General features: G+C 47.1%; 1 protein-coding gene across 1 annotated transcript in view; it reads right to left on the reverse strand.

Moving 5' to 3' along the window:
• The window catches only part of GALNT17 (polypeptide N-acetylgalactosaminyltransferase 17), a 227173-nt gene that overhangs the window by 56163 nt on the left and 144526 nt on the right, over positions 1–26484 (reverse strand). Inside the window, exon 6 of the mRNA XM_074160603.1 lies at positions 23482–23599. Within this exon, the coding sequence (XP_074016704.1) occupies positions 23482–23599 (118 nt within the window). The remainder of the gene's footprint in view (positions 1–23481; positions 23600–26484) is intronic.

Here is a 26484-nt window from a genome sequence, read left to right on the forward strand (position 1 = left end):
GGGCAACCTGGGCCAGGCTCTCACCACCCTCACAGCAAAGAAGTTCTTCCCCACATCTCATCTCAATCTCTCCTCTTTCAGTGTCAAACCCTTCCCCCTCATCCTACAGCTCCCCTCCCTGATCCAGAGTCCCTCCCCAGCTTTCCTGGAGCCCCTTGAGGGACTGGAAGGGGCTCTAAGGTCTCCCCGGAGCCTTCTCTTCTCCAGGCTGAACCCCCCAACTCTCTCAGCCTGTCCTCCCAGCAGAGGGGCTCCAGCCCTCCCAGCATCTCCGTGGCCTCCTCTGGCCCCGCTCCAGCAGGTCCATGTCCTTCTGATGTTGGTGGCCCCAGAGCTGGAGGCAGCACTGGGGGGGGTCTCCCCAGAGTGGAGCAGAGGGGCAGAATCCCCCCCCTCGCCCTGCTGGCCATGCTGCTGGGGATGCAGCCCAGGATGCAGGGGCCTTTCTGGGCTGCCAGGGCATGTTGCCAGCTCGTGCTCAGCTTCTCATCCACTGACACCCCTAAGTCCTTCTCAGGGCTGCTCTCCAGCCATTCTCTGTCCAGCCCATATTTGTGCTTGGGATTGCCCCAACCCAGGTGCAGGACCTTGCACTTGGCCTTGTCATGAGGTTAGCACGGTCCCATCTCTCAAGTCTGTCCAGGTCCCTCTGGATGGCATCCCATTCCTCCAGCATGTCAACTGCTCCACACATCTTGGTGTCATCGGCATACTTGCTGAGGGTGCCCTCAACCCCAACATCCACGTTGCCAAAGAGGGCAATAAAAGTTGCATCTTCTCCTGCTTTTAGAAAACCTGCTCAGGCTGCATTTCTGAGAAGAGCTGAAGCAGCAGCAGTGGGAGGGCACGGGAGCAAGGGGGGTTTGGGGAAAGCTGGCTGAGATGCATCTTCACTGAGCTGTGGTCCCACGGACTGACATCAGCCCGTGCATTTAATCCCTGTGCAGACCACTCCCCAGCAGCCTGAAGAGCTCAGCAGCTTCTGGCCACCTGCAGAACCAGTGTGTGGGTGCTCCAGCAACGCAGTGAGTCTGGAGAGGAGGAGCTGGGGGTCCTGAGCGTGGCCCTGGACGGCAGCAGCACCGGCACTCGGCAGGGCCCAGATGCTGCCAAACACAGCGCTGGGAGAACAGACCCCAGTCACACTTCAGAGAAACCAGCAGGCACTGGAGACTTCAGCAAGCGCCCAGCCTAACCCAATTCTTTCATTGTAGCCAGATCACAGGTTTGGAGAGGACTCTGCAAATCTGCTATGGAAAATCTGACCTAGAGAAGTACAAAGTGTTATTACCATCATCAGCATCAATCGTACAGTTAAAAGGAAGGATCAGTTCCACCAGGACCGGTGGTTTGACTCAGATGCCATCCCCAAGCATTACTTCAAAGCAGCAGCAATTATCAAAACAGAAAACTGATGAAACACTCAGGGAAAATACATTTTCAAATACTCTATTAAAATCGTCCTCAGCCAGGGGGATTATTTTCTGTATTGCGAGTGGGCACAATCACATATCTCCCAAAAACCTTGAGAGCAGAGCAAGGCTGATGTCCCGCAACTCAAGTTATTGGAAATATTTACACCACAACCAGCATAAGGCCAGGACAACTCTCAGGAGGATGAGCCAACTGGTTTATAAAGGAAAAGCACATGCCTGTCCACATCCCATTCTGCTGCCCATTGAAGGCACCTAGAAAGGAGAAGAGCAGAGCAAAATGAAGAGGCTGGCGTTGGATGCAGGTCCCTACCCTGGAAATGATGCCTGGGAACATGTTCTTGATGCTCAGAAGATTTCTTGCATGGTGCAAGACCTTGTATTTCCATGCTTAGGGATTCATCATGCTCAACGTTGCTCTTCTTTCACCGTCACTTATTTCATCATCAAACAGGGTCTTGGCAATAAGGTTGGGTTCTGCAGTTCCTTAAATTCAAAAATACTCCAAAATCTGAGGATGTGCCAATAATAACAATAAAGATCCCAGAGATCCAAACATCCCATTTCAACAGAAAATTTCCACCTACTGTGATGGTAACCAACAGAAACAAGAAAATGCCTGAATAAAGACTCCCTTTTTATTCTTAGAAAATTCATAGAAACAGGTGGGTTTATTCCATTTTATGTTTAAAGATTTTTCCCTTACCTAACACCAAGGAGTTGCCATTTTGTGCCTACAGGGAATTTGCTGCAGATCAGCTCCAAAAGCACGAGAGCATAAAAATGGACATTTTCTAGTAACTTTAGTTATTACCTGCTGCCCTGCACATGGTTATGGGGAAATAAGTTACCTCATTTCTTTAAGACATGATCATGCCACTTCCAGGACATCACCATAATTTATACAGCAATTCTTATGCACGTGCAGGAACCGCAAGGCAAGACGTCGTGAAATATGTTTGATATTTGTACATGCTCGGGCGGGACGTTTGTTGTCTTTAAATAGCGTTGCCTTTCACAGAAACTGATGTAGAAAAGAAAAAGTAGGTAACGACAGTCTGGGAATAAGACTTTTACAGGCAGGTCCTCCCTGTGAAGAGCCCTGCATGGGGCAATCCCAAAAAACTCACTGCCGGAGCCGAAATAAGAGTGATGTATTGGTTACCCGAAATAAATGATGTATCAGGGTGGTCCAGCATTAGAAGCGTTAGAAACTCAAACTTATATTTGAGATGATAAACAAGGAAGAAGCAGCAATCAGTTTTCTTGGGTGTGAAGTGTCTGGCTGTTACACAGCGTGTTAGTAAGTATTTAAGATAAGTGGATCGACTGCCACGCTGTTCGCTGGAAGGCAGGGACCGTTTCTCATTGATAGTTGAGGCTCGTGGTGTCATGTTTGCTGGCTTCAGACTTTTCATGTACTGCTGGTGCTAAGGCTGCGGAGACCTGTCTTTCCTTGACCCAGCCCCGGGACTGTTACATACCAGCTGCTTCGCTGCACTTCAAGAATCCTCCATATTCTTCCTTTTTCTTTTTTTTAAAGCAACATTTCAATCACTCTTAGAAGAGAAAAACGTTTTCTAAGGTGGCGACAATTTCTCAAAGCTGCTCTTCTGAAGAGTATAAATGTCTCCTGCAGTGATTTTTTTCACCCAGGCTCCGCTGATGCATTGAATCTGTTCATCTTCTTTCTAACCTACTGTTCATGTGAAAAAAACCAATTTTTGGCAATAACAGCAGTGCCAGAAATTGCATTTGAGATGTCTACTCTGTCAGCTGCATCTCCACAACTCATCAACGCCAGCGTGCATGTCCCTGCTACCTGTACATCAGCTTGCCGACAGCACACTCTTTTATGGCCCATCTAAACCTCCCTAAAGTGGTTTAAAATGAAAGCGCTGACGCATCAGCCCTCACCGCAGAGCGGGAGAAGCCAAATGCAGTATCCGCGCAAAAGGGAAGAGGTATCATCTTCGAGCATCTCTGCTGGTGATGTACAAGGAAGGGTCAAATGAGGAGCTACAGCAGGGAAAAAAAAAATCAAATAGAAAAATCTGTAATTTCTGCCAATGCTGTCTTTCAGCTGGCTCGGATGGGCTGGCAGCGATGAGGAGGATGAAGTCAGGCACCCTTATCTGATTAACAGGTGATTAAAGGACAGGGATTGAGAAAGGAAAGGGGTAAAGGGTTAACAAATACTGCACTCCCAACAGCAGGAGAGAGGCCACTGTCTGCCTTGATGATGAAATGAGTGTAGTTTTGACAGATCTGGGTCTGCTGTGCTTAACCTCTCCTGCAAGGAGATTTTGAGCTGATTTGCTCTGTCAGAAGAAATCCTGCCTTGCTGCCGAGCGCTTCCCCTACGTATTACCATTCCGCTGGCGGCAGGGCGCAGAAACAACTCGGAAATCACACGCTGTAAACTTGTGTGCATCTTCTGTGCTTTATGGCTTTCCCAGAGTCATCCTATAAACACACGCGAGTTGTGAAGCGAGGCCACACAAACAGGGGTGAAATAAGGACTGTAAGATGCATCTCTCCTCAAGGATCCAAAACTCAGGCACCCAGCCCAAGGCATTTATCCAAACTCCCACCGCATGAGTTAAACAGGATGAATCACTCCAAGTGCTCTTTTCTCCTCATTATAAAGGGCACACGTTCCCCTCTAGGATTTTCCAGTGAGATGCGAGAGGAGAACCTTCAACTAAGAAGGCCAGAGCTGCGGCAGTGTCACCGGCAGCATCTCATGGCCACAGCCACCTGCATCCGAGGTGGCACCGTTTTTGCACGCACTAAAACAAGACGGAAATAGGTGGGGAAGAAGAGACTTGAATAAGCTGAGCAAGGATAACATCCAGGGGTCAATCTCTTTGCTTTCAGCCAAATCCAAGCCAAGGTTTTGAGAAGAGAAGGGAAGCTGGATGTGGCCAACAGCCGACGCTTGGTGAAGAGGAGAAACATGAAGTGCTGCTGCCCCAGAGCTCGCTCCCACACCTGGGCAGAGACGTGGGTGACATTTAGAGCCAGAGGTGGTCACTCTAAATTTAATAGCCCTCAGTGGATTTTTCATCTGATAATTAATCCAGGCACTTGTTGAGTAAGTGACGTTTTAGCAGGCAAGTGCCCACAAACACCATGAAGAAGCATCTTCTTCAGGGTTTTCAAAAGGCTCTGTGCTCTGTTTGGTATGTGCCCCAGCAAAAGGGCCCAAGAAAAGGCAACTCTCCATTCTCTTGCCCTGTGCCACTTCTGATCTTGCAGCTTTCCCACATCCTCCTCCTCTATCCAGGCTGGAGGTGCCCTCTCTGCTGAGCTCCCCCCATGCCAGAGCCCTTCCGTACCCTCCATCACCCCCACTGCCCTCCTCCGAACTGTTTCCAACTCTAAGTCATCATTTTTGAGACTGAGGTCCAGGAGCTACACAGCATATCTCAGGATGTGGGTAGCCACAGCAATGTCCTCACCTTCATTCTCAGCTCCTTTCCTGATAAATCTCTTTTTTTTTTTTTGTTGCCTTTTCAATTGCCGCTGACACAGAGATGATGTTTTCAGAAGCTGCCCAGGATGAGCCACTGTAACACCAATCCCCAACTCCCCATGCAGAGGACAGAGTTCCATAAAGAAAAGGATGGACATCAGCAGAGAAATCAGTGGGACACGCATGACCCTACATCAAATGTGGGTCAACCATAACAATACTCCTACATTTCCCTGCACAGGGAAGAGTGTGGCCAGTAGGTCGAGGGAAGTCATTCTCCCCCTCTACTCTGCACTGGTGAGGCCACAACTGGAATACTGCATCCAGTTCTGGGCTCCCCAATTCAAGAGGGATAGGGAACTACTGGAAAGAGTCCAGTGAAGGGCAATGAAGATGATTCAAGGATTGGAGCATCTCCCTTATGAAGAAAGGCTGAGAGAGCTGGGACTCTTTAGCCTGGAGAAGAGACCTTATCAATGCTTATAAGTATCTGAAGGGTGGGTTGAAGGAGGAGGGAGCCAGACTCTTTTCAGTGGTTGCCAGTGAGAGGACGAGGGGCAACGGGCACAAGCTGGAACATAGGAGGTTCCACTCAAATATGAGAAGAAACTTCTTTCCGGTGAGGGTGCCAGAGCCCTGGAACAGGCTGCCCAGGGAGGGTGTGGAGTCCCCGTCTCTGGAGATTTTCAAGACCCGCCTGGATGCAGTCCTGAGTAACATGCTCTGACATGCTCTGGGCAATCCTGCTTCAGCAGTGAGTTGGACTAGATGATCTTTATGGTCCCTTCCAACTCTAAAAAAATTCAGTGAAATTCAGTGAAATTTAAAGCACCAAACACTTCTGAGGTAATGCCAACAGAGAACCCTGCACGTGTGTTTGCTTCTGAGAGCCCAGACCCTTCCAGGTGATTATCAAGAGCATTTGTACAATGGGCTTTTCATGCTCTTCAGTCGACGTTATCAGATATTCTCTACAATCTATTCTATTTACATGATACACACTTGCCAAGAGCTAAATGCTTTCAATGAGAATAATTGACTACACGCAGCTCATTTAGAATAAAGTTCTCCTTTTTCCTTTACAGTAATGCTTTCCAGTAATGAAAGCAGCTGGTCCCAAAATGCCCCAGGACTTACTCTTAACTGGAATTGAAATATGGAAATTTGGGAAACAAAATATCTCTTTTGCAGTCCTTTAGATGCGCTCTTACACCAGAAAAAGTCAGCAGAAGCAATATCACTCCCTCAGTGCAACGCCCGCAGATCCTCAGCCTTGGGCCAGGTCTCCTGCAGCTATAAAAAAAATATTGCTCTTCTCCCTCCATAAACCCACATGAATTTACACCAGCAGGGTAAGTACAACTGAACACAAGCTCTACCACATATAACTATTTCATTTATCTTCAGTTCAAATAATGTACCTAAGGTGTGTACATCTGCCTGAAGAGCACGTACTGAGCACCGCTTCAAATGTTGCTATAAAAAAAAGGAGTTTTATGAATACCTGTTGTTTAGTTAATCAGGGATTTATTTCTGAAGCCTGCATACTGGAAGTCAGATCAACTTTAGGAGAAAAAGGAAGAGAGATACAATTTTATGAGAAGATAAAAAAAAAGAGCTTTATTGTATATTACCATTATAGATCCTCCTTCAGATGTTTCAATGTCCAAAGAAATTTAAAGCGCTCTCTGTATTTTCCTCCCTCCTCCATAGCAATGATTGCCTTTAGATATATACACCAGTTACAGCAATATAACTGAAAATGATGACATGCCATAGGTATTTTATTACTCATTCAGTTTTTTAGGACTCGGATTATAACCACACCGCAGAAGCCTGGTCAGTAAAGCTGAGAGAACTTCTGCAAAGACAGCAAAAACTGACAATTTCCCATTTCATATCACATTTTCAAAAGCACTGAACGTATCTCCCTCTTAAACGTTACAGGTCTTCTAAATTTAACACCAATAAACACATTTTTCCCTTTATATGTGTCACAGAAAGAGCCAAGCGAATGCATTAAACACGCAGATGGCTACACCATGAACGAGGCCTTCCCCCCCAACCAAATGAAATCAAAGCAGCCCGGGCAGATGCTTTCCCAGGCTGCTCCGTTTTTAGGTAGATAGTGCTCAATTTTACTGCTCAGGAAGATGCTGGGAAGAGGGGAGGAAAGGAGCGATTCGGTGTCTAAGTGTCCCTCGCAAAAAAATGAAAATATAGTTCCTGTAAATGGTTTTAGAAACAGAGATTTTAGAAACAGGAGCCACTTTCCAGAATCTACAGCCAAGTTCTGTGCCCTGATGTGTAAATCTCTACCAAGAGGGAGGGAGGTGATTCTGCCCCTCTGCTCTGCTCTGGGGAGACCCCCCCACCCCGAGTGCTGCCTCCAGCTCTGGGGCCACCAACAGCAGAAGGACATGGACCTGCTGGAGCAGGGCCAGAGGAGGCCACGGAGATGCTGGGAGGGCTGGAGCCCCTCTGCTGGGAGGACAGGCTGAGAGAGTTGGGGGGGTTCAGCCTGGAGAAGAGAAGGCTCCGAGGAGACCTTAGAGCCTCTTCCAGTCCCTCAAGGGGCTCCAGGAAAGCTGGGGAACGACTCTTGATCAGGGAGGGGAGCCATAGGACAAGGGGGAAGGGTTTGACACTGAAAGAGAGGAGATTGAGATGAGATGTGGGGAAGAAGTTCTTTGCTGTGAGGGTGGTGAGAGCCTGGCCCAGGTTGCCCAGAGAAGCTGTGGAGATGCCCCATCCCTGGAGGGGTTCAAGGCCAGGTTGGAGGGGGCTTGGAGCAACCTGGTGTGGTGGGAGGTGTCCCTGCCCAGGGCAGGGGTGGGACTGGATGGTCTTTGAGGTCCCTTCCAACCCAAACCATTCTGTGATTCTAAGAACAGCAGCTTCTGGAGGCATGAAAGGCACAAAAGAGACAGGCACACCTGCTCCATCTTCTATGCCATCTTCTACCCCTTTTGTCACAAGCGTTTTCCTCTCAAGGGAGTTGGGGTCTTGCCCACACAGTACACAGCAGGACACTCTGCACCCTTCCTCAGGCCACACACGTCCTGTCCTCCCCAGCCACAGTGGGGAGCCCTGCAGCCACCCCCAGTGGCCCTGCTGCCCTCCCTGGGGACACATCTCCTCGTCACCAGGTAATTAAACCAACTACGCACCAGAATAACAAAACCCGCTCCACGAAGAGACTCCAAAGTATGCTAAACCCGTACCTGCCTCTGGTCCCTCACCTCACCTGGTCAGGTGAAAAGAGACACTTCACTCCCCAGAAATTCTCCTGATACTGGGGACAGAGTCAACACTGGATGCAGCTTTAGTTACTGTTAAGCTTATACATTAGGAAAAAAAAATTAAATAGTAGTTTCAGCTGAGGAGGTAATCACCCTGTTACTGTTCTTGAATGTCCTCCTTGTATCATACAAATGATAATCCCTGAACAACTGTTTGCTCCTGTAATATAATCTAAATAGACAACATAACTCTTGTAAAAATGAGACAAAAGACATGACAAGACATTCTTCCGTGTATTTGACAAAAGCAGCAGATGATGTAAATGAACAGTTCTGAAAGGCTTTTCAAATGGTTCACTTGGCTGATTTTTGACTGTCAGCAAAAATTACCATTAAGATGTCCTGCTTATAAAGGTCTGTGTACACTGTTCCTGCAGCTTGTACAGATCCAAGTAACCAAGACCTTTGAGGCAGTGATCAGACAGGTCTGTTTTCTAAATAATTTTTAAGCCTTCTGTATTTTGAAGCTTTTGCTCCATGGCCCTAGAAGCACATGGAGATGCATCATCAGACAAGATGAGGGCCCTGCACGCAGACTTGGGGGTTCAGCAAACCCTTGGCCAAGAGGTCAAGTCTAAAGAAGGCAGATGTAGTCAGTAAGAGAGGCTACACGTGCTCGTTATCAAAGTAAAGCAGTGGGAAAGCAATGGCATTGCTCTGACAGGATGGTGTGGGACAAACGGGCAGGTGAGGAGCAAGGCTGGGCAGGAAGCAGAACCAGGGACCTATCACCATGGCACTTCAACAGCCCCAACCCTGGGCAGCCCTTCATCTCTGCCTGGGCAGCAGAATCGCAAGAAAACTACTGGAGACGCGGTGGTTGTGATGAGCTTGGACTAGAAATGTGGCTGCAACCTTCTGATGATGTAGGTAGCAAGAGTTATGAAGGGGGGTTGGATGGACAATGTGGCTGGTCATCCTTTTGGGTGCCCTGGCAACATCTCCTGGTCTCTGGGTCCCACAGCCACACACTGGCCCTTGCTCGTGGCCTTGAGTATGGCTGCAAGGAGCCCTTGGTGGGAAGAGAAGGGTCTGGGGGCTGTCAGGATATCTCAGCGGCTGAAAGATCAGAAAACTGCAATTTTTTTCCAGCTCTGGGTTTTTCAGATTGTGTTGAATGGAGACATCTGTGCTGGCCATTAAAGCGGGCAAGAGAGAAACCCCTGAGGCAGGCAGTGTGTGCCATCTCCTGTGACTCACCACCTCTGAGCCACTGGAGATGCCATCGAAGCAAGCCCAGATAAGGAGAACACAAAGCTTGCCAAAATGGGAGTTCACCAGCTTGGTGGGATATTATGGGATCTGGAGCTGGCTGAGCAGAAACCAAAGCTATAGGAATGTTTTTTTATGTTCACAGCCAAAGCCCAGGCTCCTGATCCTGGAAAAATCCAATAAGGAACATGAGCTTTTTGCAGAACCACAGCAAGTTTCAAGTACAAATGGCAAAAGCGAAGGTTTTGAATAAAAAACAGATGCAAATCTATAAATTTATATGGTTTTAAACTCAAAATCACAGGAGGGAGAAAGGAAATATCTTACTCCTGGATGCAAATTTTCTTTGCATTTGTTTGTAACTCCACAGCTGCCAAAGCCAACCAAATCAGACCAAACAGAGGGGCAAGAGCTGAACCTCAGGTGTGGCTTCAGATGTACTCTCCTGGAGCTCAGGGCTGCTTGGAGGGGGCTGGGAAGAGGGGGATGCGTCCTGCCAGCACAGGGGAGCCAAGGAAAATCACAGAGGGATGCTTCGATGCGGGGATTCAGACCAATTCTCTCCATGCAGAGCTCCAGGGACACAGTGGGCAGGCAGAGGGGGCACACAGAGCGTTTGGGGTTAACACAGACACATCTGTGCTACAGGACCACGTAAGAAAAAGGAGAATATCAGCAGTGACCTCCTTTGGTGGGAGGATAGACAGCTCTGGATGGAAAAGACCATACAGTAAGGAGTTTTGTTACCACTCACCATGTCTGTGCCACAGCGTTAACGCTGTCTCCTCTTCAACACTGAAGGTTACAGCCCCTCCCCACAGTCCTGGCTCATCATTTAATTAGCCAGCTTAGATCCTTCCTTTGGAAAGCAAACAAAATGCATCCTCAGAAGCAATTATAAAAACACTGATATGCCCTTAGCACAATCAATATTCGAATGATACCGAAGCAACAAATAAGAAAAGAGAGATTATGGAAGACAGCTGCTGAGCTGAACAGCACTGAGACCATTACCCCACCTTCTCCTGCAGACAGGGACCCACCTCCCATAGTCTGGGAGACGCGCAGGACACAGATGTGCCAAGACCTGAAGCATTTCAGAGCTGATGCATCAGGAGCATCCCCAGTGTCTCTCCTCAGGAAAGAGGCACCGAGAAGATGCCACTCAACCTGGTGTCCTGGGTGTTGGCAACCTGGGAGTGGAGAAGAGTGACAATGCCTAGGATCCGGTACCTGGACTGCTGTGTCCAGCTCTGGAGTCCTCAGCACACGCAGGACACAGACCCATTGAAACAGGTCCAGAGGAGGCCACGAAGATGCTGGGAGGGCTGGAGCCCCTCCGCTGTGAGGACAGGCTGAGAGAGTTGGGGGGGTTCAGCCTGGAGAAGAGAAGGCTCCGGGGAGACCTTGGAGCCCCTTCCAGTCCCTCAAGGGGCTCCAGGAAAGCTGGGGAGGGACTCTGGATCAGGGAGGGGAGCCATAGGATGAGGGGGAAGGGTTTTAAACTGAAAGAGGGGAGATTGAGATGAGATCTGGGGAAGAAATTCTTTGCCGTGAGGGTGGTGAGAGCCTGGCCCAGGTTGCCCAGAGAAGCTGTGGCTGCCCCATCCCTGGAGGGGTTCAAGGCCAGGTTGGATGGGGCTTTGAGCAACCTGGTCTGGTGGGAGGTGTCCCTGCCCAGGGCAGGGGGTGGAATGAGTTGGTTTTTAAGGTCCCTTCCAACCCAAACCACTCTATGATTCTATGATCATCTTCCTCCTAAAGCAAGCACAAGGCGGACAACCCAGGAAATCCTTTGTTATCTATTGCTTTGGGTATTGCTATCACCTTGTGTCTTAGAAAAGCAGAGCTACAGACCTAAACCCCTATTTTACATATTAAGTTAGATATATTTAGTCTAAACGTGAATTTATATCTAATTGTCTCTCTCCATTTAACTCTGTTGCTTTGACAGAATGAAGTACCTTCTACAAAAATAAACTTGGGTTCTTTGTGCCTGAGGCAGATCGAGACAGTTATCTCCTCTATAGGATTACATATGAATTCTTCATTATAAGCTGCATTATTTGCAGCAGTTTCTGCAGCACTAGGAAATTCTAATTTTCTTTCTCTTTTCCGTCCTAACATTGAGCTTTGAGGCACAAATCTGATATTAAGGAACTGCAGTCAGCACAAAGCAGTATTTCTTAATAAAGTAAGAACACAAAAAAAAGGGTGATCCTGGCTTTGATTGATGCCACTTCATTTGCATATGCCCACTAGCAGTACTTTGGTTAATTAATACGTATCTTGTGTCTGTAGATGAATATGATATAATGGGTTTGCTATTGAAGGTTTAGCTATAAATTTATGCAATGAACAGGTTAGTTTACTTCCTGGTGTCTTCTCCCAGTATTTTCTGTGCGAATAAGACATAATAACTCTCTAGAGGGTGGTGACACATGACAAAATCCTAGAAGGATGCACTTGTATTTTAAAGCTAGATCAGTTAATTAGCTCATAAAATGGAAGAACTGTTTGGAGGGGACAAGGCGGGGGGAAGGATGAGAAACAACACCTTCTTCCAGTGACAAATTTTGTTTCAAAATTATTAACCCTTGTGGCTCAAGTTCGGCTCTAGGGGCCTCGGCCCCTAAGAAGCACTTACATTTAAGCAGGCGTGATAGTGCCACAGAAATTAAGACGACTGCCCAGGTGCTTGAAAGTTAAGTGCTCTGCTGGATCACAGCCTGGGCTGTCAAAGGTGGAATTTCATTTTCTTCTCTGATCTGCCTCACCAGCTTCCTGTACCGGCTCAGGGAGAGACTGGATGCTGAAAACATCGCTAAAACCCTGAGTGCAGAAAAAAACCTAATAGGCACTTTAGTTCCATGGTATCTAACACCTTAGTGGCTGAGTTTTTACGCAAAGCCAAGGAAGTTTTGGTCAACGACCCAAATTTGACAGAATGTGAGGATGGGATTCGGCTGGCAGCTCAATGCCAGCGCGAGGAGGCTGCCGAGGAGGCAGCCCACGGTGCGGAGGTCAAGCTGCGACATTTTCCCTTACCCTGGGACTGCCGGGAAAACCCTGAAGTCAAGGAGAGGAATGACAATGTGTGTGCAGTGTTACTGGGGTTAACTACCTTCCCTGCATTACGGCAGCGGTGCATCACGGCGATTAGATCATCTGTGAGGCAACAGTCTTGCTATGAATAATAAACGCGCCACAGGGAAGGCAGAAAGTTCACAGCTGTGATGGTATTCGCTTTACAGGGAGCTCTGACTGTGAGTGCTCTTCAAAATGAGTCCCACGGAGCACCACCTCTGCAGTCTCCACCGGGTATCGCAAGGACACACTAGACTGAAGGATAAATGCACTGGGAAACATAAATCATGTCTAGTTATTTCCACTGTTACTCTCCATGATGCACAGGGCAAGTCTCAAGCGGTATCACATCAAGGGACACGCATTCGGCGCCAGGCTCTCGCTAGTCACAAAAGGAAAGAGGAGATTTTCCAGGATGGCTGAAGGAGACAAATGATTAGCTCCCACTGAATTTTGCTGGGAATTTTCTCCTCCTTGTCGCACTGAAGCCGTCACTCAAGGCTGCCGGTACTGAAAGAGCTGTGGAAGAAGAGAGCCAACTAATCTGAGAACACTGAACAAGCTGATACTTCTTATCACTGCCCTTAATGCTGGCTGAGTCCAAAGACACCAACAATTTTTTCAGACACAAGAGACAATGCGATTCCTACCCCAAATAACCTTCATGTATATTAAAACAAGCCCAAGTACCTGGTATTTGTTCAGATCAAAGCCAGCCACAGGCTGGACACAGCAGGATCTGCCGGAGGCAGGGATCTTCCAGGGCTTTCTGCAAAGCTTCGGAGCCGGGAGGGAATGTGTACCAAGTGTTAACATCCTTCATTAAGTGTTTTACACCCGCTTTGCACTCAGGGCATGCTGCAGCTTGTGACAGCACAACGGCAAATCATGCCCAGTAACATGGGAAAGCAAAAGGTCAGGCGGCGGGTGACCAGCATACAAACAGGCTGGACTCGGCGTCTCGGAGGAACGGGTGACAGTGACACGGCACAATCCATCACACCTGGCCACAAGCTGACATAAAAGAAAGTGCTATAAAGCAATCCCAAGGAGTGGGGCACCGGTCTCAAAAGGATTCGGATGTTCCGGGGGGAGTCCAAGGAGATGATGCAAGTTCTTCCAGCAGAACTGGGATGCTTGAAGGACACGTGCACGAAGGAGGCAGGGTGGAAAGACCTTCCTTCATTTGGGAGCGAAGCTGGCCTCGCCACAGGGCTGGGACAATATTTGGTCATGAACACTGTTATTGTTACTCTAATTTTCTGCTGAGTTGGCAGAGCCGGGACGGACATACGCAGGGAAACACAGATGGTCTCTGTCTCTTGCCATCAGCCGTCGGGCTGTCAGCTGCCTTTTAACCGCGCTGTGTGTCGATGAGGAGTTCAGATGAAAGAGAAATACGGCTTGAAGAGTTCTCGGAGCCAAGGCTGCGGCTGCAGCAGGAGCTCTTGGAAAATAGTGTTTTCATTTGTAAAAATGAACAGGTTTGACCTGAACGTCCTTGACAGAGGATGACTGCAAAGCCTTATAGAGACACCAAACACACTAAAAGCTGGTTGGGAATTTCTAACTACAAGCTTTTTTGGTTGAAAATCACAGCAGTGTAACGGCATTGATTACTTTTTCACCAAGAACAATCCTCAGGCCTAGGAGAAATCTCTAGTCAATGAAGAGAGTGTCTTACCCTTGAAAGCACCCAGCGCTTGGCGATTACGAGGCAGGACCGCTCTGAGGTCCGAGGCTACTGCCCTCCCTGAGTCACCGGAGGCTGGCGGGAGGGATAAAATCATCTTTGTGGCTCTGTATGAGGAGGGAAGAGATCCCTGTGTCCCACAGCCCCAGCGATGGCATCACAAGTGAGTCTTCTCATAAGAAAGAACAGGCGAAAACACAAAAAAATAACCTTGCCTTTGCAGCCATGATGAGCAGGGAGCTTTCTGAAAGCTTTATGAATATAATGGGATGAAAAAAAACCTCATTCCTCATCTCAGTTTATTAAGAGCCTCATTTATTGGTGCGTAATTTCACGTCAAATTTTCTCTTGGCATTTCCCAAGCGTGCTTTTTGTAAGAAGACAAAGTTCAGTTTGGCTTGGAGTTGGTTTTGAGGAAGACACAAGCCCGTTTTTTTGTTTTATAGGGTAATTTATATCCCAGGCATTGTAGGCACAGAGTAAATGTGCTGCTGCTCACCTTGTATAATGATGAGTGAAAGGAGAAAGCAGATTTCAGAGAGTTATTGTTTCATACACCCAGAAATATTTTAAAGGACAGTTGTCCTCCAGGGAGCGATGCTATAAAACCAGCTTTCATGGGCCTAACTTTGCTGCACCTCAGCAATTCCTGACCGAATCGCAGCCGCCAGGCACTTTGAGAGCTGGGACCGCTCCAGCTCATGCATCATCCCCACAGTAACGAGTGCTCGGCGCTGGAAACATGACCACGGCCCAGGCAGCGGGAGACGGGAAGGGATGTCCCAGGGCCGCTTCCACTCAGCAGGGCCCAGAGGGCTAATAAAGAAGCAAACCAATGTGCCTTGCCGTACAGAGGGGAATATGTCAGTTGAAACGGTACAGGAATCGTTCTTCAGTTGCTCATACCCATCGCTGCTGTTTAAGAGGACTTAAGTAATTTATTTCCCTGCAAGAACATGAAGGGTGAGAGCCAAAGCATGGCTGCGCCAAGCCTGCTGGCATCACCTGTGCCATCCCTTTTGCTTCCCAGACACACCAGCCTGCAGCGAATGCCACGACAAGAAGCCTGTGGCCCACATAGTCCTTAAAACACCTGCTGATGTACCCCCCAAGGTGCAACCTGGATCCCACGTTTCAGTAAGTCGCGATGCCTTGCCTGGACAGCCAAGAAACATCTCCTGCTACAACGGAAATGTCTCTTGAGTCTCCCTCACACCAGCAAGGGTTGGACGAGATGCACAGCATGGCACCGCGTCTCAGGGGTTGGAGACGAAAGGAAACCAGGAACATCAAAGCCAAGGCTGCCAGAAAACCCAAACCTGTCTTGCAAACGTCTTCACCAGAGCCCAGAATCGTGCAAACGCCAGAGCAGACCATGCACCCAGAGCAGGCGCTGTGGATCTGCCGTGTTTTATCCCAACAGCATGGGTGGTGAGGCACCCTGAGCCCCATGTCTAGCAGGGTTCAGATGTTTCCACATAAAATATTGAGGGGACATGGCCAGGAATGGATGCATCCATGAGCTACACACAGGAAAGGGTAAAAATTCGTAGTCAGAGCGCCTCCTTTGCCACATCGTTCTTCACAGAGGATGGAAAGGTGGTAGCCCAAAAGAAGTTAAAGGACCTGTGGGATTGGTGTCATGCTCAAGACACACAGTGTGTGATAGAAAAGAAATCAGCCTGTCTTGGGGATACTGGAGGTGCCTTTGATGCCCTCAGCCCGGACATGGGCAGGGGTGTGGGCACCTGTGCTTGAGGAGCCTCTGGAACAACCTCACTGTACAACATCAGCGTGGTCCAAATCCTATAGCAGTGGAAATTCAAATTTCCACAAATTCAGTGCAAAGAACAACATGGGAACGGCTCTGTTCAACAGGAGCAGAGTTAGGCCAAAGACAAGGGCTGCAGAACCTCCCTCAGGATTTAGGCTCTGTTTTCTAAAATCCATTGGTGAAAAGCATAAATAAACCAAACTTTGCTAAGTGTCTACGAACCTGCATGGCCACTTGTCCTTGCTCTCCACAGCCCCTTTAGCTATGGAGATGCTGTGGCTGCTCTCCATATCTGGCTTTCTCCACACGAGCCCAGAGTGACCAGGGTGGACTCTGAGTATGGTCCAGGCCATTAAACCAACGTCTTGCAGATCCCTCACCACTGCTTTCCACAATAGGTGCACACCAATCCTGTGAAAAAACATTAAAAAGCTGACACCTGCCAGAGTTTCAAGTGAAGATAAGGGATGGCTGAGTCCTGAAATGGATTTCTTCATCCACCAGTGAATCCCAACCGCAACACACGCCCTATTGCAAGAACTATCATCTTCCCCAGCAAAGACTATCAGCGTCTTCCCGGCATAAAAATCAACTTGTCAGTAAAAACAGCGAGTAAAAACAAACTCAGAATCCAGCGGGGTGAAAATAGCTGTCCCTTCCCCACACTCCTCTACCTGTCCCCATCTGTCAGCCGGCCACAGGCAGGGATGACAAATCATTTTCTCTCACGGGGACGGAGAGACGGGAGCTCTGCAGCTGCTCCTGAGATTTCCTCTCCCGAGGAGGGACGTCTCTAACCCATCCGAGCGCTGCTGGGGGGAGAGCAGAGCTGCCCCTGGCTCCCACCCCGGAGCTTACAGCCTGCTTCGAAAATAACCAAAATACGGCTCCGTTTCCAGGGAGGTGGTTGTGATGAAAAGCATTTTGCCGGTTTGGGAAACTACACTGGAGCTCCTTATAAAGCATCTTCAAGCACCTACAGTAAATACCGAGCTGACAGCTAAAATGCCAAACATAGGATCTGAATTCGTACTTGTACTGATTCCTGCTCTTAAAATAAAAGCAGGCAGCGATTGGATATTGTTCAGTGGTGGAAATATTTCTTCCAACCACACAAGAACCACTCTGAAGAGGGGATGCAGAGGGGAACAGGGATACAGGTACAAATAAACAGACAGGGGCTGTACACGAAGGTAATGCATTACCAGTGTATCGCTATTTCTAAGACCTTTTCCAAGGTCAGTACTACTCTGCCTCTTATTTTGTTCCAAGTTAACTTGATTTTTCTTGGAAACAGCCTTAAGCCCCAATTTCTAAGTGGATTTTCGTGCCTGACTGACAAAATACTTTTGAAAAGCTGGTCTTGAGTTTCTACTGCTGACAGGTTTGGGTTGGGGACTGGAGGGTTGTTGGTTTGGTTGTTTTTTTATGTGTCCGAAACCGCAGGAGTCTCTGGGTTCCTTGGAAGCTGTGGGCAGCTCCGTGACAGCCTCCATCAGCCCCACGGCTGCTCCACGCTACAGGGAGGGCTTTTGCCCCTGGAGCTGGAGGAGAGAGATGTGATCCATCCCCACGTCCTGCAGGCCAGGCTGGGCCAACTCTAACTCCAATGTCTATTAAATAAAATTACCCCAGGCTTCGGTGGTTCTCCCGGTACTTTTACCAAGGTTTAGCCCCCAACTTTTCCAACTGGCTCTTGCTCTAACTCCAAAATTTCTTTCCCTGATAGGTGAGCCCAGAGTTTCATCCTCTTCCCCTCCCACCAACAGCCCCACTCAAGCATCCCCCACCGCTGGCACTGACTTCTGCACCATCTGCATCTGACCAACACCATGAAGTCTGCAGTTCCTCAGTATAAATTCTCAGAAATGTCAAAAAAGTGCCTGTTAGAACAATCCATACTCCCCAAATAAGCAGCTGATATCTGGCAATTTCACCCCAAAGCCTTCAACTAGTCCAAGGCATGGTCTCTTGGGAAACATCTCGCAGCAAAACCCATCTGTGCTCCCCAAAGTCCTGCCCTCAGAAGTTCAGGCTGGTTTGTCCCCAAAAAACAAAAAACCCTTTCACTGCCGCGTGTGCAATTTCACGACTAATTCAGCCTCAGCAAAGCTAGGTGCAGACAGGGGAAAAAAAACCCTCCACATCAGGAGAAACTTGATTCAACCCCTAACTACTGCCTCTCACCCTCACAAGCCTAATAAAGCCTTATGAATAAATTACATGCTTTTCAGCTTCCCATTTTTCGAAGTGATAAAAAAAAAAAGTAACAACACATCATTGCAGATCTCCCGCCTCCCGCCGCATCCTGCAAGCCTCGGCGTGCCCATGGCTGGGCGGCTGGCGGAGGTGACCCTCACCGAGGGATGCAGGAATTCAGGGCCCGGGTGGTTACAAAGGGTTTTAACATATCAACCAGGAGAAGGGAGAGACATCTGAAGCCGATCAAACAAAAAGCCCCGGCAAAACAACATCTCGAGTGACAGCGGTAACACACGTCGCCGAGTCAAACCCTGGCATTAGATGTCTGAGCGACTGGTTGATGTTATAAAAATACATTCCTCCCTAACCAGGGATATTTTTACATTTTGATGACAGGCACTAACTATTTAGATATTAGGCTCGTGCACGCAGAAAGCCAGCCCAATACCCATCCCGCGGTGGTGTTTACGCGCTCCCCATCACGCTCGCCTCTCTCGCTCCCCATTTCAGACGTGCACAACATCACACACAGACACGGGGTATCGGCACCGGAGCCTGTGTTCCCAGGTGGGCTGGGAAAGCAAGCCTGTGCCACTGTATTTTTTTTAAAAAAAAAAAAAAAAAAAAAAAAAAAAAGAGGAAAAAAGCAAAACATCTTTCTCGTGACTCATAGCCTTGCCCTGACATCCCTCCCTGCTCCCACCCGGCACCCCCCGGCAGGGATTTTCTGCCTCCCGCAGGGCTGGATCCAGGCTGCCTGTCCCTCACCTCACACCCCACAAAGCCACGGATTCTGAAAGAAACGCTTCCTCTAAATACCCTCACTGTTCTCTTCTTAACAAAAAGATACAGCCATAATTTTGTGGAAAATGTATGCAGGAAGAGGAGGATTTGATTTTCTGAATGCAGAAAGAGTCAAGCTCCCTTGTGGAATTTAAATATACCTATTTGATGGCTTTCCTTTTTTTTTTTTTTTGTTTGCCCGACCCTCTCAACGTTTCAGCATATGAATAATCGTACTCATATAAACAAAATGGGCTCCTTCATGGATGAAACGCACACAAGAGATTTGTGCCATTAAAATGCTATTTAATCTATTTTAAGAGTTTCTGAAAGACTGAAGGGTACACAGGCAGGGTACCCTCTGGGAGAGGATCAATGTCACTGCCAGTGCAATGAGGTTACTTTTGTGCCTAAGAGGCTGCAGAATGAGAGCCTGATTATTAAAGAAATCACCACTAACAACAACATGCTCAATGCTCTCGTCGTACCCATTTGATTTTCAGAGCTCCATATTCCCAGCCCTTACAGCCCTGCAACAACCCTGCCTGCTCCACGTACCCAACTGCTGGCCTGGCAGCACCAGAAATCCATCCTGCTCGATCTAGGTGGAAAATTTGGGGAAAAAAAGTAATCTGGGATATTAAGAGGACATGCTGTGCTTTTCCCCTGGAAATTTTTCCCCAACCCAAACTTCAGACAATTAAACATTCATAGCAAAAAGTAGCTCGAGTCAGTCATTAAACCTCAAAGGGATCCCTGAATTGTGCTTTTCTTAATGAATTCAATAATCGATTCTTACCACACAAATAAGGTGTGGGATGGATCAGCTAATAAGCATTCTCAGTTAATTGCTTTCTTCAAGTGACAATTTGTACAAATGATACCATCAAAGTAGTAATAATATCCTTATTGATTAAATTAATCTCTAAAAGACAACTCGAATAAGTTTAATTAGCAATGCATGACAGAAGACCAAAATACTCTGAAAACAACCTTGTAACCCATCCCAGACTTTGAAATCATGGCAACAGTCAGGCTATAGACTTTTGTGTCTTTAATCAAATAGACACATGCAATTTTATGGAGCATCTTTAGTGAATGTCTGTGACTAACCATGAAAACCCAGGAAACCCTCCCTGCAGAGAAAAAGCGAGACGCGCAGCAAAAGCAGCCTTCCCACTTAGTCACACAGGCACTAAAAGCCAGGGCCGCAAAGAGTTTTAAAATAAAAGAAAAATTTCCAGCAGAAGGAGCAGAGTCGGTCAGAGAAGCCTCTGTGCCAAAACTCACACGTGGAGCTGGTGGGGACCCAGAGCAGCGTCAACACTTTCAAGCCGTGGAAACTGGACAGCAGGTTATAAAGCCAGAGCAGAAACTTGTTCAGTTCAGCAAAGGGTTAAAAGAGTTGGGTCAGAGCTTGTTCAGAAAGAGTAGGTTATTCATTCTGGGGCCAAGAGCAGGAGCTGGGCCCGGGGATGGGGGCGGGGGGTCCCTGGCACCCCAGGAGGAGCAGTGGGAGCTTGGAGCAACACTTGCTCTCCCTGTTCCCACACAAGACTGAGACCAGGTATGAGATGTCTCCAGCAGCTTCACCGGTGTCCCCTGGTCACCAGCCGGGCATGAGGACGGCACTTCCACAAGCAGTGGAAACTCAGGGAGGGGGTTATGAATGCGGGAACAGATCAAGTGTTTGGTCCTTGTAGCTCTCACCACAGTAGGAGAGACCTGCCGCTACTATAATCTGATTGTGAAGCACATTTTGGGGGAGGGAAGGAAGGAAAAAAAAGCACATTGAAAACCTCTCAGTCAATACTCGCCTAAACATGCCTCGCTTAGCAAACACTCCTCCGCTCCCTGCCAAGAAAAGGGGAATTAGACTCCATTCTGCCTGGGGAAGTGAGGTAGTGGACACCGGGGAGAAGAGGAGTGAATAAGCACAACCTTCTGGAGACACTCCAGGGCGATAAAAGAAAATACAATAATAGAGAGAACAGCATGTTCCCCTTGTCAGGGCCAAAGCCACCCCGCAAGCAGAACAGGAATTTGCCTGGGGCAGCAACACGTTTAATGGCTTTATTATTATTACCTGAGCAGCCTGAGGATGCTCCCCAGCACGCCCGGGAGAGCAGCGAGCCCGGAGCCACCTTCGTTAATGTCAGTAACGGGGGGTTATTTTTTTAAGTGGCTGAGGCTGGAGCTTTCTCATTTAGCTAACGGAATTCAGCAACTTAAAGAAACATATGGCCCATATATTTCAACACACAGAGGTACTGAACATCTTATTTTAGAATGTTTAAAGCATATTAATAAAACAAGACTCTTATACAGTATATGGCCTTGGTCCTTCTAGGTTAGGACAGCCCAACCTTCTCAATTATTTATTTCATTTTGTCATTCAGATTACTTGCATTTAGTTCTACCATAATATAGTTAGCCCGTGCTTTTGCGGACACACGTCCTTCTCATAGTCTCAATGTGTTTAGTATCTCATTTTTGTTCTTTGAGCGTTTTTGGTAATACAAGAATGTGTTTAAAAAAATGCCACACGATTCTCAGAAAAATGATGGAATTTGCACCAGCATCAAAAGGAAAAGAAATACCTTCTGTATTTATTTTCACCCAAGAATCACTGAAACAAACAAGGAACCAAATTACTCTTCTGACTATAGACAGCCGCTTATCAGGAAAAACAGCAAAACACCCACAAAAAGCCTAATAATTTTATGTTCAAGTCGATCCTTTAAAAGAATTTTATTAATACGGAGTCCTACATTACTGGTTGCAAGCACGTGAAGAAGGGCTGGCAACCTCTGTATGTCATGACTTTCAGAAACAGATACATGCACCTGAGACCTGACTTCTGCCTGAATCCATAGCGACTCTCTACCCAAAGACCAGGCCTTGGATAAACTATTTATAACTGAAATCTTACTATGAAATGGACCTTCCAGTCCATACGAACTACCTGACCTGCCAACATACATTAAATGGGACTGATGTGCTCTTGGTCACTAAATAAGACACTCTGCACAGAGACTGATTTTTGAAGCTCAGGAATCTTTGAAAATCTACTTTCTACATAGTCTTACAAAGTGGATTTCCTAACTATTTTGGCTCTCAAAATCACCAGTGCCTTTAAAATCTTGACTAGAACACATCAGCATATGAGCAGGCAAACAGCAGGGAAACATATGAACCTCAAGCCTGGGAAAGTCACTTGGGGAAGGGAGGGATTATTTTCTTCCAAAAAGGATATTTATTAGATAGCCTTTCTAAAAAGTTCAGCATGTAAAAAAGAAGAGGACATATGCTCATCACTTGTCCCTGAGACATTCATCTTATTTTTCCAGTTAAGAAGCCAATCTTCCATGAAATCCCCCAAAAACCTGGCAGATGGGTTGAATTACTAATTTCGGGAAGACTGGTTCCAAAATGTCATTATTAAAAAGTCCCATAAACAAACAAATAAGGATGGCCACAAGAGAAGCTTGGTTTAGAGGGGGATCTCTCTAGACCAAAGAAGTGAGCTGCATGATGATGTGCAATAATTACTTCATATGGAGAAGAGCTATGTGGCATATTTAAAGCCTTTAATTTCTATTCCCTTGTTTAAGTGAGATTATTGCTCCCCGTAGCCAATAACAATAGATTTCTTAAGTTTCTTCTGATTTGCCAGCACAGCAAATATCCTCTGGTAAATCTATGAACTGAAGAATGATTTTTCATTTTTACAACAGCAGAGTCAATGCAATTTTCCAGTTATAAGTCTCAAGCCTCTCCCTATCAGCTTGTTAACGTACAAGCGCTGAACCCTCAAACATGCCTGGAAGAATCTCCATAGACTTTGCCATCCCAAGCTGCTTCTGAACATCGAATTCATTGCTTATGAATCACTTCACTGTATGTAAACACTTGAATCACTAAGCCACATCTAATATTGTGCATAGTAATCAAGTGGTGTTGTCACGGTGGATTCTGTAACGAGGAGTATCTGCACGGCTGCACTGAGGCAGCTCTAAAAGCACGGCCATTAGTGTCTCACTTTCAAAAGCAGGTTTTGCCTGTTCATTAGCTTTTTTTATTTGCAGATGTTAAACGCCTGTGAAGTATTTTCAGGCTTGGTGTCTTCTTGAGATACTCACAAGAGTCCCGCCAGCCCCCTAAGACTGTTCACATGATAAAAATGGCACAGTATTTTTCCCTATATTTAAGATACCTACAACTTGTAGCAGTGGTGTGGCAACGTGACCAGGGCCTGTGAAGTTGGGATGCCATTTCACTTCAGTAGCTTTTTGCATCAGATCAGACAGATAAGCATCCAAGAAAAAAAAAGATACACTCACCTCTAAAAGCAAGTTATTTTTCCCCCTTAAACTTAAATTAAAATGCTACAGGACACATAAATGCTCAGTTCCCCTGAAGCATTCTAATAACTGTTTACGTTAACTTCTTGAAGTGTTGCTTTGGGTTCCTTAAACGCTGTTAAGTGCAATTTTTCTCGCACATGTGTCACAAACCTTGATGCCGAGCTCGATGTTCTCCCCTCCGTACACGTCCATCCCCGGATCGAGAAGCCCAATCTCTCCAAAGAACTTTCTGTGCACAACGAACGAGCAACCGATCATCGCCGGCGTCCTGTATGAAAAGAAAACCAACAGAAATGCACAATTATTGACATTTTCCAATTTTTAATGGACCAAGGGCTAGTTTCTGTGAAGTTACTCAGAGACTGTGCAGCAATGAGTGAGCTCTGCGCCTTTGAAGACATTACTTTACCACTGCAATGAAATTATCCAGAATTTAAGCTCATTTCACTGTACAGACTGGAGAAAGAGTTCTCCTAGGATTAAATTACTGAAAAGCCTTCAGGTGTTGGCTCCGTGGCAAACATCTCAATGTGTCTATGGGCAAGGACACAAATTCTTGGGGTTTCCATTCCCCGTTTGTGAAGAAAATACAATAATGGCATTTCCTTTCTCTTACTTTCTTCCAGCATGTCTAGTAACAGACTGAACTTCAGGACAGACACTAGTTTTTACGGCGCCTTGTGAAATAAGGGTTCTGGTTGGGATCTTTCTTATATATCTCACAAAGGAGTCATTATCAACTAGTGACAACAAGGTAAATTGTGAATTTGCAAGCAAATTCTTTAAAAACTCAAGACAACCACTTGCAGAAAGTTCTGCTGTGTCATTTGCCCAGTTCCACCAACACAAGGCTCCAGGGTAGAGATCAAGCTGTGACATTCGTCCCACGAACCCTCGTGCCCCGCAGCTCAGGGCGCTGCTCGGCTCCACTGCTGCCAGAGCAGCCCAGCCCAGCGTCCGGCCAGGGAAAACAACAGAGAAAAACGAGAGCAACACTAACAGTACTGACATCAAGAGAATAGCAGCTATTGAGGAAAAGCACAGTGTCAGGGGTTAATTTATAATAACTATGCAATTTCAAGGGCATAATAGATGGCTGTGTTTACTAACGACCCTGGCTGCCCCGTGCACACGCGCCGTCCCTCCCTCCTTACCTCGCAAAACGCTGGACCAGATCTCCATCTGATGCAGCTGCCCTGAGACAAGGATGCTGTTCTGATTCACACAAGCTGAGATCACGTTTGGTGGTGTTTTTTGAATGGTTAAACACTCATGACCCTCTCCATAAAATCACACTTTGCCACAGAGCATGGCACTGAACAAAACCGTATCATTATGCTCTTGCTGCCTGGGGATACACTAATCTGTTGCGGTTACGGTATGTGGAAAGTTTACCCCCTGGGATATTTTCTGTACTAAAATAGAAGTATAAAAACTGTTCTTCCCTCTAACTTGCTTTCATCTGAATCCATGCTGTAAAGAAAAAAATCAAGGATCCATTTAGAGGGATCAGCAGGGAGGAGACAATGGATTTTACAGTTAAGCCGTGCCATGGGGAGGTATGGGACGCCCCTGCCCACCCTGAGCTCAAAGCTTCGAGCAGGGGGAAGTCCCACCATGCAGGATGAGGTGGCCATCACCTCTGCAGCTCCTTGCCTGGGCCCAGGGGATACTCGCCTCATGCCGCCTGGGAAAGACTTGCAGGGTGTAACACCAATGGCCTGTGCACCTGGAAATCTCACAGCACTTCAAAATGTCTGTTCTCCAGAGGGAACCTGGTCTTGAGGTAGAAATGGGCAATGGGATCATGTATTTTAACAGCAGCCCCAGAGTCCTGTCTCAAAGCACGTTTCAACGCTTGTCCATGCTGTGGAGCACGTTCAAGGTTGAACTAGGGAGTCACAGCTCGCAGAGGAGGAAAGCAGCCTTGAACATACCCAGACATAGCTCACAGATGGCAAAGATCAGGCTCAACCTCTCCATCCCCACCCCACCAACTGCCTGTATCCACCAGAGGAGCATCTGGGGTCCCCTGTGCCCCCCGGGCAGCCCCCGGGCTCAATAACCCCCAAGGACTGGCCAAATCAATCTTTGTGAAACCCTCCAGCTCCTTGGATGAAGAGTTCCAGCCACTCAAGTATTCTTATTTATAGACACTTTAATACTTTTAATAGACTGGTAGAACAGCTGAATGCTGCTGCCATATTAAATTAGTTGGAATTGGAATCCGTCAGAGGATTTTTTCAATAGATTTCTTCCCTGACAGCCAGCTCGGCCTTCCTTCCAATAAGCAGTATAATGTTTCATGGTTTGCTGCCACTCTAGTACTTAAGATTTCAATTCTACTGCTTTATTTGTAGCAAGTTAACTGCCATTAGCAGAAACAATTCTTTCTGAAATGATAACCACCTTAGAGATGCCAAATCTAATAGCTCCATTACCCTAGATTACCTCCTGGAATTAAACAGAAGGGTAGGTTGCTCTGGTTTTACACGGAGCATGAACAATCCAGTTCATCTCCCCCACTGGGAATAGGCGTGGGGGAGCATGGGAATCTTTGACTTCTCCAGTCAAAACTTGTTAGGTCTGTTAAAGACACCCTGAGAACAGCTAAAGCCAGGAAAAAAAAAAAGATTAAAGTTTCAGACACATTAAACTGCATTTCTGATCCAATAACGTGGACCACTGGGAACTCACCACCAGATAAACAAGGTTTTCTGAACTGGAAGCTGCTCAACAGCCATGCACGAGAGCTGTCGCCCAGGAAAGCTTTTTCCATCATTATTTTGCAACATGACTTCACTTTATAGACCACAGAGCCACCGACCCTTTCCAAAATCGCTCTTGGAAACAGCCTGATTGGGATTTTTCTAACCTCACCTTCAGATTTTCCTCTCCTTCGTTGTGCTGCACCTTCTGTTTCCCACACAGGGCACGGTGAGGCATGCAAAGCAGCGCTCCCGAGCGGGTCTGAGCTCCCTCAAGCAATACAAATTAAGTGCTACATTCTTCTTTGTAACAATGCCTCCATATTAAATAAATGAGGAATCAAGCGGCGCTCAACAATTTAAATAAAAACACCATTTGATTTCATAGTAAATCCTTCAAAAAGGTGGACGGTTACAATAACGGATAGCCCATCCACAAGGAAAT

The sequence above is a fragment of the Numenius arquata genome, chromosome 18 (genome assembly GCF_964106895.1).
Source record: "Numenius arquata chromosome 18, bNumArq3.hap1.1, whole genome shotgun sequence".
Lineage (NCBI taxonomy): Eukaryota > Metazoa > Chordata > Aves > Charadriiformes > Scolopacidae > Numenius > Numenius arquata.